Source organism: Pan troglodytes, chromosome 20, assembly GCF_028858775.2.
Source record: "Pan troglodytes isolate AG18354 chromosome 20, NHGRI_mPanTro3-v2.0_pri, whole genome shotgun sequence".
Lineage (NCBI taxonomy): Eukaryota > Metazoa > Chordata > Mammalia > Primates > Hominidae > Pan > Pan troglodytes.
In genome coordinates, this window is record NC_072418.2 from 42,669,161 (window position 1) to 42,681,023 (window position 11,863).

Genomic DNA, 11,863 nt, shown 5'->3' on the forward strand with positions numbered 1-11,863 from the left:
AAGAATATGGACAGATAGTTCGCTGAGAAATGAAAACAAATGGCTCTTAAGCATTTGAAAACATGCGTCCTCACTCATAATTAGAGAAATTCAAATTAAAACCATAGTGAGAAACCATCTTTTACTGTCAGATGCTTCCAAAGCTGTCAGATTAGCCAGGCTGTGGAGAGAGGCACAACTATCCTTGGCTGAATGGAAGGTAAACTGGTTGAGCCCCAAGGACAGCACTCTGGTGACACATTAAAAATACCAAGGTGGGGCAGGGCGCGGTGGCTCATGCCTGTAATCTCAGCACTTTGGGAGGCTGAGGCAGGCGGATCACGAGGTCAGGAGTTCGAGACTAGCCTGGCCAACACGGTGAAACCCTTTCTCTAAAAAAATACAAAAATTAGCTGGGCACAGTGGTGCACCTGTAGTCCCAGCTACTCGGAGGCTGAGGCAGAATAGCTTGAACCCGGGAAGTGGAGGTTGCAGTCAGCTGAGATGGTGCCACTGCACTCCAGTCCAGGCGACAGAGTGAGACTCCGTCTCAGAAAAAAAACAAAAACAAACAAAAAATAAGGTGGCTGGGTGCGGTGGCTCAAACCTATAATCCCAACACTTTGGGAGGCTGAGGCAGGCAGATCTTGAGGTCAGGAGATCGAGACCATCCTGGCTAACCGGTGAAACCCTTTCTCTACTAAAAATACAAAAAATTAGCCGGGCATGGTGGCACGTGCCTGTAGTTCCAGGTACTCCAGAGGCTGAGGCAGGAGAATCACTTGAACCCAGGAGGCAGAGATTGCAGTGAGCCGAGATTGCACCACTGCACTCCAGCCTGGGTGATAGAGCAAGAGTCTGTCTCAAAAAGAAAAAAAAAACAAGTGTATTATGGAAAACGAGTAAACACGTATAAATGCATAGAAAATGTTAAAACATTTTGCAAACAACCCAGATGTCCAAAAGGTGTCTAGTTCATTATACTAAGATAAGGCTTTACATTGTAGTTGTAAAAAAAAAAAGCCCAGTGGAGTAGCTCACGCCCAGCACTTAGTACTTTGGGAAGCCGAGGCAGGAGGAACAGTTGAAGCCAAGAGTTGGAGACAAGCCTAGAAAACATAATGAGGCCCCATCTCTGTTTCTATATATAAAAAAAGAAAAAAAACCCTGATATATAAATCTCTCCATATATAACTGAAAAAACCCAAGATGCTGATAGAGGTATACAATATGTTACCTTGATTTTATATTTTTAAAAATTTATACCTCGTGATGCAAGTTAACTACCTTGATATTAAAAGGGAAAATGCACAATATTTAGATTGATGTTTATTTGCATATGCATTAGAAAACCTGAAAGGCGTACAGTGAAAAAGCAAAAAACAAGCAAAACCAAGATAACAACAACAAAACTCCAAGCCACAAGCAATGGCACCTGCATGGAATAGTTCTGAGTTTGGCAAAGGACAGCAACAAGAGAGATTTCTCACAGCATCTTTTGATACTTTTTTTCTTTTTTTTGAGACGGAGTCCCACTCTGTTGACCAGGCTGGAGTGCAGTGGCGTGATCTCGGCTTACTGCAACCTCCGCCTCCCAGGTTCAAGTGATTCTCCTGCCTCAGCCTCCCGAGTAGCTGGGACTACAAGCGAGTGCCACCACACCCAGTTAATTTTTTATTTTTAGTAGAGATGGGGTTTCACCATGTTGGCCAGGGTGGTCTTGAATTCCTGACCTCAGGTGATCCACACGCCTTGGCCTCCCAAAGTGCTGGGATTACAGGCGTAAGCCAGTGCGCCCAGCCGATACTTTTTTTTGTTGAGTCTTGTGAATACATATTCTAGAATAAAATAAAAAGCTTAAAATTAACAAAAAACAAGTTTATTCCACACCTACCCAATTTCACATAGACTTGAAAACATTGATCATATAATACGTGGTTTTTTCTATTGAATATTTACTGTTCATCTAAAGTACCTCAGAAAACACAAATATGAATCTTATACTAGGATTTGTTGACATGACCACAAATTGTGAAATTTCAAAGTCCTCTCAATAGCCTTCCAATCCTAGTAACTCAGGCACACCTGGATTCCTGACAACTCTATTTCTTTGTTTTCTTTCATCACTTAGGTTCATTTCTATGGGTTCTATTATTGGCATTTTTTTTTTCTCATATCTTTGCAAAACCATCCTTTATGGTGAAAGTCATGAAGGATTCTTCACAAATGCAGGAAAATGCATTGCTAACAAAGTGCTAAGCCAGAAGTGTCTTGGGACCTGTTTGAAAACAAGATTCGGCCGGGCGCGGTGGCTCACGCCTGTAAAGTAATCCCAGCACTTTGGGAGGCCGAAGCGGGAGGATTGCTCGGGTCCAAGCGTTCGGGACCAGCCTAGGGATGCGAGACTCCCTTCTCTATTTAAATAATACTAAAAAAGAAGAAAGAAAACAAGATTCAACAGTCTTGTCTGTTTCCATTTCGGAGTGTGCTTCCTCCTTCAATTGCACATTGCCGTATTCCCTTCCAGTTTGCATTCCCCCTAATGACTGAGTTAACTAAACTGGCACAGCCTGCCTGTTCTTTTGATCCGAAAAGGGTCACTTGGCTATTCCTTGCCACCAATGTCATCATCACAGCCGACTCAGTCGGCCAGAGGACTGAGGGCCTCGGAGGCAGTCAGCGCTACCGTAAACGCGACAGCAGCGAAGTCCATCTGCGGGGGATCCGCGTCAAAGGCTGCTTCCCTCGCCTTGCAGCCTTCCACAAACAGCCTGCGGCGTTCCTCGAAATCCCGTAGTAATCTGACCGGAATCATGGAGCTACCATCCAGATACTCGCGGAACAACAGCTGCCGGTTAATTTCTAAGAAAGCGAGCTGCTGATGGGGGTCTGGCGCGGACGCCAGGCCCGGGACGCTGCTGGGGATGGGCCCGGGCACAGGGCCCGGCACCCGCGCCATGGACCGCGCAGCTTCGGCCACTGGGCCTTCCCGGGCCTCCTGCACCCGAACCCCGCCGCCGACTGCCCCCCGCAGTACGTCGCTGACGCCACTCGCTGTGCCCACCTGTGGGACACTGCTATCTCCGGGGAGCTCGGACATCTCCAGCAGCCCAGTCGGCTCCGCCATAGTCCCAGCGTTTCTACGGAGACTGGAATAACGGCACTGCACTACTCTATGCGGGACCTGCGCATGCGCGAGTCTCAGTGAGCGCGTAAACGCTGTGCGGGCCAGAGTGTGCGCATGCGTAAGCACGGTGGCCAATCCTCTAGCGTTCCCTAGCGGTTCTGAGTAGCCATTACGTCTGTAGCCGCCTCTGGTCCTCTGAGCGCCTGAGGACCTGCGGACTGCGCGGTATCTTAAATTACAACCACTTCAGTATTAATGTAAAGTTCCTTATAAGGTCATTTTCCAGCTCCTGTCTTTTTTTTTTTTCAGACTGGGTCTCGCCCTGTCGCCTAGGCTGGAGTGCTGTGGTGCGATCTCGGTTACTGCTGCTTTGACCTCCCAGCCTCAAGCCATCCTCCTGCCTCAGCCTCTGGAGTAACTGGAACTACAGGTGCACACAACCACACCCAGCTGATTTTTTATTTTTTGTAGAAATTGGGTCTCACTATGTTGCCCAGGCTGATCTCGAACTCCTGGACTCAAGTGATCATCCTGCCTTGGCCTCCCAAAGTGCTGGGATTACCGGCCTGAGCCACTCGGCCTGGCCTGTAAGTAATATTTTGACACTGGAAGTTTGGGGGTTTCCCAAAACCACCTTTAGGTTTGATAATTCCCAGAGCTCATTGAAATCTGTTATATTCACAGTCATGCTTATTACAGGCAAAGGACACAGATTAGAAGAGATGTATAAGGCACAATCTGGGATGGGGAGGGTTCCAAATGTGAAGTTCCTGTGTTCCTAGGGATGTGTTACCCTTTGTCGTCCATGTGTGGCAATAAGTGTGGGGGTAGTGCTAACATAGGACTCTCACCCAGGCTTTGGTGTCCAGAGTTTTTATTGGGGTTTTACTACCTAGGCATGCTTGATTAAACCATCGCCCATTTTGTTGAAGTCAATCTCCAGCCTCCTACCTGATATCACATGGCTCCAAGCCCCAACTCTCTAATGATATGGTTAGCCTTTCTGTGTGGCTAGCTCTGATCCTGATGATAACCCAAAACGTGAAAGTCTATGTTCCATTTAAAATCAGTCAGCTGTGGCTGGGTGTAGTGGCTCATGCCTGTAATCCCAGCAAGTTGGGAGGCAAAGGTGGGAGGATCGCTTGAGCCCATGAGTTTGAGACCAGCCTGGGCAACATAGTGAGACCCCTGTCCCTACAGAAAAAAAAAATTAGGCAGGCATGGTGGCATGTGCACCTGTAGTTTCAGCTATTCAGGAGGCTGAGGTGGGAGGATGACTTGAGCTTGGTAGGTGGACTGTGCAGTGAGCTATGATTGCACCACTGCACTCCAGCCCTGTATGACAGAGCAAGACCCTGTCTCGAAAAAAAATTCTTTGAATTTAACTGGAATCCAAATATGAGAGTTGCTGGCAATTGAACTTCAGGAGGATCCATCTAAAAATTCTGACCTATCACAGGTCGTGTCTGGGAGCTGATTGGGTTGGAAATCATTCTGACTCACGTGTACCTTACTTTGTTTCTACAGTTCTCTTGGAGAGATGGAGTTCTCCTACATGTGACATATATGCTTCAAAAAGCACATTTGTGATATTCCACAGAAGACAAAAGAAAGGACTTCTCTGGAAGGTAACTTCAAGGGGACAACAACAGAGCTATGGACTGCAGGAAGATGGCCTGCTTCTCTTCCAGTGTGATTTGGATCATGGCCATTTTGAAGCCTTAGAACTGGGATTAGTTGCTGGGCTGGGCCATCAGGAACTTGCGTGTCCATCTCAGGGAGACCTGGCCTTCAGAAATGACAGCATTCGGCCCCAGGAGGAGCTAAGCAGAACCTGCTGCCTGAATGGGGGAACCTGCATTGGGGTCCTTTTGTGCCTGCCCCCCGTCCTTCTATGGATGGAACTGTGAGCACGATGTGTGCAAAGAGAACTGTGGGTCTGTGCTCCATGACACCTGGCTGCCCAAGAAGTGTTCCCTGTGTAAATGCTGGCACGGCCAGCTCGGCTGCTTTCCTCAGGCATTTTACTGGCTGTGATGGCCTTGTGATGGATGAGCATCTCATGGCTTCCAGGACTCCAGAACTACCACCGTCTGCATGTACCACTTTTATGCTAGCTGGCATCTGCCTTTCTATACAAAGTTACTATTAATTGACACTGACCTATTTCCAGAAATACCATTTTAGATATCATGCAAATTTCATGACCAGTAAAAGCTGCTGCTACAATGAAAGATGATCATTTGTTAGTTTACTTAAAATAATGAGTATATTTCCAAAATGGTCTCTAACATTTCCTTACAGTATCAACTACTTCTTACTTCTTTGCCCTGCCCTCTCCCAAAAAACGACTTCTTTTTTCAAAAGAAAGTCAGCCATATCTCCACTGCACCCAAGTCCAGTGTTTCTTTGTTTTTTTTTCTTTCTTTTTTTGAGATGGAGTCCCGCTCTGTCACCCAGGCTGGAGTGCAGTGGCACGATCTCAGCTCACTGCAACCTCTGCCTCCCGGGTTCAAGCAATTCTCCTGTCTCAGCCTCCCCAGTAGCTGGGATTACAGGCATGTGCCACCATGCACGACTAACTTTTTTGTATTTTTAGTAGAGACCGAATTTCACCATATTGGCGAGGTTGGTCTTGAACTCCTGACCTTGTGATCTGCCTGCCTTAGCCTCTCAAAGTGCTGGGATTACAGGCGTGAGCAACTGCTCAAGGCCTCGTGTTTATTGATACATGTAATTCTACCAAGGTCTTCTTAATATGTTCTTTTAAACGACTGAATTATATCTTCAGATTATTAAAGACTAATCTTAATGTGGACCTTAGGATACAGTTTTGAGTAGAGTTGATCAAAATCAATTAACATTGTCTCTTTAAAAGGAAAGACAGCCTCTTTAAGGCGAGGAACCAGAGTGATGAAGGAATGGAAGTCTGTCTGCATGTGTGCAGGGAGACTGGGTAAGAAAGAGGAAGCAAATGGGAGAGAGAGGTTGGAAAACATAAAATAGGTTATTTAACTGGTGATTAGGTGGGTGTAGAGAAGCAAGTTAAAAGGCTAAATGGAAGGGCAAGTTTCCATCATCTAATGAAAGATATATAAGACAAGGACTCCCCTTTTTTTCCTAAAGGCATTGTAAAAAGAATTGATTTTTAGACGGAGTCTCGCTCTGTCGCCAGGCTGGAGTGCAGTGGCGCAATCTCGGCTCACTGCAACCTCCGCCTCCCAGGTTCAAGTGATTCTCCTGCCTCAGCCTTTGTAAAAAGTCTTTTTAGAAAAAATATTATACCTCAATGTCCCCAACAAAATTGCTTAATAAATTATGCTTCCTCCAAGCTATGCAATTCTTTTAACTGTTGTAGAAGAGAAAATGTTCAGTGTATTTAGTTGTAAACCAAGTGATAAAACCACATATTGTAAAGCTCATTTAAAAAATACATTGTATATATGTGTATGCACAGTAAAAATGGAAAATATATTGAAAAAAAATTTGATCCTTATATTGTACCTGAGAATAAATTTCAAATGGTTCAAAGATTCAAATATGGACAATGAAACCACACACACACACACCCAAGACTACCTTAGGATTCAAAATACTGCAGGTTTATTTATTTTTTATTTTTTGAGACAGGATCTCACTTTGTCACCCATGCTGGAGCCTGCTGGGCTCAAACGATCCTTCTACCTCAGCCCCCAGAGTAGATGGGATTAGAGGCTTGTGCCACTACACCAGGCTAATTTTTCATATTTTTCATAGAGACAGGGTTTCGCCATGTTGCCCAGGCTGGTCTCGAACTCCTGAGCTCAAGTGGTCTGCCTGCCTCAGCCTCCCAAAGTGTGGGATTACCGATGTGAGCCACTGTGCCCGGCCTCCTGCAAATTTAAAGGAAAATAGGCAACAAAAATTACCATGGCCAAAAGGCTTTCCAAAAAGCCAAAATCTAATGACAACTTGTGAAAAAATATTTGTAACTCATATCCCAAGCTATTATCATACCTCATATCACTAACATGAGTATCATAAATAGCTACTGGATTCAATGAAGAAAGGACAAAATTATCTGGGAGGGGAATGGATAAAGAATCCACCGAAGTAGGTGGATGACCTGAGGTCAGGAGTTCAAAACCAGCCTGGCCAGCATAGTGAAACCCCCATCTCTACTAAAAATACAAATTAGCCAGGTGTGTTGGTGCATGCCTGTAATCCCAGCTCTTGGGAGGCTGAGGCAGGAGAATCCCTTGAGCCTGGGAGGTGGAGGTTGCAGTGAGCCAAGATCGCACAATTGCACTCCAGCCTGGACAACAAGAGTGAAACTCCCATCTCAAAAAAAAAAAAAAAAAAAAATTAACTTCGCTCATAATAAAAGCGAATTAAAACTGATATACCATTTTTCAACTATCAGATTCGCAAAAGCCAGATATTATTGATGATTTAGTGTGTTGGCTAGGCTGTAACGAAACATCTATGATCATTAATTGCTGGTGGGAGTGCAAAGCAGGACACATATGGAATGCTGCATTGCAATATTCATAAAATCTCAAAGGAGTACCTTTGGCCCAGAATTCTCATTTCTGGGGCATCAGCCTACAGATATTACATGTAAAAAGGAATCTAGGTAGCTATTGATCATGAGACACATCATTAGGGCTGGGCGCGGTGGCTCACACCTGTAATCCCAGCACTTTGGGAGGCCAAGGTGGGCAGATCACAAGGTCAAGAGATCAAGACCATCCTGGCCAACATGGTGAAACCCCGTCTCTACTAAAAATACAAAAATTGACCAGGTGTTGTGGTGGGCGCCTGCAGTCCCAGCTACTCAGGAGGCTGAGGCAGGAGAATCACTTGAACCTGGGAGGCGGAGGTTGCAGTGAGCCGAGATTGCGCCACTGCACTCCAGCCTGGCGACAGAGTGAGACTCCCTGTTAAAAAAAAAAAATCACTAGTTTCATGAAAACCTAAGGAAAAAATGATCTATTACAGCATCAAATATAAGATGCACCCACATTTCAGAGATGTTCAAATATGAAGTGAATTTTGAATTGAACCATACTATATTTGTGCACATGCCACATGATATACAAGATGAACTACTCTAGCAATTGTACAAGATGAACTACTCTAGCAATTTTTTATTCTGCCCAAAGAAAGAGATGGGAAACAACCGAAATGTCCGTCAATATATCCCTGGTTAAGTAAATTTCGACATAACCTCAGAATGGAATAAAATGCCACTTTAAAAAATAATGAGGAAATACAGTGGTTTGGAAGGGTCAACATATGTTCTTAATGAGAAAGCAATGTATAAACCAGTAAATATAATATGCCGACTTCTGTGAAGAAATAATAGTAAACCCAGATTTATATGTGCCTGTGTACACGTAAGGAAACTAGAAGGACGGAAAGGAAACTGTGGCTATTAGAGGTCATCGTTGGTACTGGATGGAGGAAAACAAGAATGGAAGGCTTTTCACTGTATATTTTATATATTTTTTGGCTTGTGAATGGATTTTTTTATACCAAAAAAACTTTAAAAATTAAAAATTGAAAGAAAAAAGTCCATAAATTTGACGTTCTTGAAAACATGATTTATCACATAATATATACATTTACTTTGCTTGTCACTTGAAATGCCTAAGAAAACACAAAATCAATCTTAAACTAGAAACTTCTATTGAATACGACATGAAGAGAGCACATATTCCGACAATTTCAAGTTCTTTTCATAGCCTTCCAGTCCTAATAACTCAGCGTTAACATCTTATTCTGTTCAGCACTATTTGATAATTTCTTTCATCCTCATGGGCTCTAGTATTGATGTTTCATCAGTCTCAATTTTATAAAACCATCCTTTACTTTGCAATAAAGCAATACTGAGAGACATTTTCCATAATGCAGGGGGGAAAATGTGGATCAATCACAAACTCAAAGAACGTTACAGTTATAATGCTTTCGACATTTTTTTCTACTTCTGTGATGCTTTTTCAAGATAAGCTTCCCCCTCCCCCTTTTTTTCCCCTCCACCTGTGCACTGTCTTATCGCGATATACTCTTGACTTCTGAAAATCAAGTTGCAGGATTGGTATGACTGGAATGCAGAGGTTCTCTTGAAGTAGTGTCACCACATAACTATTCTCTATTGATAAACTTATCGCAACCAAGTTCTTCTATCAGAGGGTTGATAACTTCAGAGGCAGTCAGAGCTATCGTAAAGGTTAAAATATCGAGGTCCACCCTGTGAGGATTTCGCTGATATTCGGCATCAAACGCTGCTTCCCTTGCTCTGCAGGCTTCCACGAATCGCCTGCGGCGTTCTTCAAGCTCTTGTATTCTGCCGGGAGCAATCGGGTAATTTTCCAGATAGTGGCGGAGAAACTGCTGGTAATTGATGCCTAAAACGCTAAGTGGGTGGCGGAGACGGAGATAGGGCAACGCAGCCAGGCCTCCGTTCCCGTGTCTGGACCTGGGCCTGCCCTCGGGACCCTCTTCGTCCACTGGCTCCCCCAGCAAGCGGGCGACCTCCGCCATCCGGGCTTCCCTGGCCGCCGCCGCCGCCGGGCTTTCCCTGCCCGCCGCGGCTGCCCTGGCCAACGCCGCCGCTGCCACCGGGGCTCCCCTGGCTGCCGCCGCCGGGGCTGCCCTGGCCGCCGCCATCCGACCTTCCCTGGCCGCCGGCACCTGGCCTCCCCTGGCCGCCGCCATCGCGCCTTCCCCGGCCTCCTCAGGCTGTGCCGGGGCCGGCTCCCGCCTCCCGCGGCCTACCTCCGCCTGCGGGACGTCTCTGTCACCATTCGCCGCGCCTGTCTGCGGGACACTGCTGTCTGCGGGCAGCTTGGACATCTCAGACCGTGGGGTCAACTCGGCTGCTCCCAGAGAAACTGGAATAACTGGACAGCGCGATGCCCGGCGGACACGGCAGTGCGCGTGCGTGGGCGCTATGCGCACTGTAAATGCAGTGTGCGTAACCGGGCGCGAGAGCATAGATTCTTACCGCAAACCCTGGGAGCAGTGCGCATGCGTACTTTCCCGGCGCCCGCCGTTCTCCAGATGCCCCCTCGAGGCCGGGAAGCGCCAACGCATCTGAAACATCCCAACGACGAAGGGCGGGGGACATTTCAACCAGTTTGATGTTTATGAGGAACGCTTACGAGATCGCTTCTTGTAGGCGTTCTCAAGGTTCTGTCCTAGGGTGTTTCTCTTTGTTCTCCAGTGATTATGTGCCACCTCTATTATATATCAAGATATTTTAGATTCATGGTCTTTTCTGGATTTTTAAATTGTTTTTCATTCATTCCTTTGCCTGTCTTCATCCATACGGATCGTCCTAGCTTCCAAAGCTTTGTAATTATAGTCTTTTCGTGTTATCTTTAACATTGCATTGACTACCTTGGACATTTGTTTTTCGAATCTTATTTGTGCAATATAACATGCAGAAAAGTAAACAAAACATAAATATACAGCTGAATGATTTATCACAAAGTGAACATCCATTTAACTACCACACAGGCCAAGAAGTGGAATATTTCCAGCATCCCAGAACCCTTCCTCTTCTTATTATCACTATCCTTTCCTTTCTACGCAGAAGTAACAACGATGCTGATACTTATGGTAATCACTTTCTTGTTTTTCTTTTCATTTTACCACCTAAGGGTGCATTCCTAATGCTGTAGTTTAGTTTGGTTTGTATTCTGAACTTTATCTATGTGAGAAACACACTCATCTGCGTAATTTTTGTATTTTTAGTAGAGACGAGGTTTCACCATGTTGGCCAGGATGGTCTCGATCTCTTGACCTCGTGATCCGCCTGCCTCGGCCTCCCAAAGTGCTGGGATTACAGGCGTGAGCCACTGCGCCGGCCACTTTCTTGCCTTTTATGGGCTGACCCCGCCTCTACATTCTGTTCCCTTATTGTGACCTTCTAGGTGGATGAGCCCTGCAGTTTGTTATATTTGCAGGCTGGCTGCCAGTACTTAGATTTATCATGCCTCAGAAATGGACCATTTAAAATGTTTTCTCACATACACTCTTGTATCTGTTTTTTTGTGCATTATTTTTATGAGATTCATCCATTCACATTTTCTCTTCCTCCCTCCCTCCCTCACTCCCTTCCTTCCTTCCTTCCTTCATTCCTTCTTTCTTTCATCTCATTCTGTTACCCAGACTGGAGTGCAGTGGCACAATCACAGCTCAACGTGGCCTCAACCTTCCGAGCTCAAATAATCCTCCCACTTCAGCCTCCTGAGTACCTGGGGCTACAGGTGTGCACCACCACACCCAGTTAATTTTTATTTTTTTTGTAGAGACAGGGTCTCCTTATGTTGCCCAGGCTGGTCTCAAAGTCCTGGGCTCAAACGACCCGCCTGCCTCAGCCTCCCAAAGTGCTGGGATTATAGCGTGAGCCACAGCACTCGGCCTCCCGCCTACATTTTCATTATGGTTTATAAATACTTTATTTTCTTGATAGTTATTATATTCATTACCATTTTTTTTATGAAGTCTCGCTCTGTTGCCCAAGCTGAAGTACAGCGGTGTGATCTTGGGTCACTGCAACTTCTGCCTCCCAGTTCCAGTGATTCTCCTGCCTCAGCCTCCTGAGTAGCTGGGATTACAGGTGCGCGCCACCATGCCCGGCTAATTTTTGTATTTTTAGTAGAGACAGGGTTTTATTATATTGGCCAGGCTGGTCTCGAACCCCTGACCTCATGATCCGCCAGGCTTTGGCCTCCCAAAGTGCTGATATTACAGGCGTGAACCACCGTG

The 11,863-nt window shown here is 45.6% G+C and overlaps 2 protein-coding genes and 1 pseudogene across 3 annotated transcripts; 1 reads left to right on the top strand and 2 right to left on the bottom strand.

Annotated features, from left to right (window-relative positions):
* Positions 1-1,842: 1,842 nt before the first annotated feature.
* EID2B (EP300 interacting inhibitor of differentiation 2B) lies at positions 1,843-3,179 on the bottom strand. Its single transcript, XM_001138765.8, has one exon. It carries the CDS (start codon positions 3,104-3,106, stop codon positions 2,621-2,623), a length of 486 nt encoding a protein of 161 aa, XP_001138765.3. The 5' UTR covers positions 3,107-3,179; the 3' UTR covers positions 1,843-2,620.
* A 1,489-nt stretch (positions 3,180-4,668) lies between these two features.
* Positions 4,669-5,345, top strand: LOC736764 (putative protein CRIPTO3; annotated as a pseudogene). The gene has a single exon (XR_010153586.1). The product of XR_010153586.1 is annotated as a putative protein CRIPTO3 (transcript).
* A 3,222-nt stretch (positions 5,346-8,567) lies between these two features.
* Positions 8,568-10,107, bottom strand: EID2 (EP300 interacting inhibitor of differentiation 2). The gene has a single exon (XM_003316349.6). The coding sequence runs from the start codon at positions 10,082-10,084 to the stop codon at positions 9,233-9,235; it is 852 nt and encodes a 283-aa protein (XP_003316397.2). The 5' UTR covers positions 10,085-10,107; the 3' UTR covers positions 8,568-9,232.
* Positions 10,108-11,863: the final 1,756 nt, after the last annotated feature.

What these genes read in the sequence shown, in the direction of transcription:
- EID2B (XM_001138765.8), bottom strand. Translation starts at nt 3,106, where the DNA reads ATGGCGGAGCCGACTGGGCTGCTGGAGATGTCCGAGCTCCCCGGAGAT.
- EID2 (XM_003316349.6), bottom strand. Translation starts at nt 10,084, where the DNA reads ATGCTCTCGCGCCCGGTTACGCACACTGCATTTACAGTGCGCATAGCG.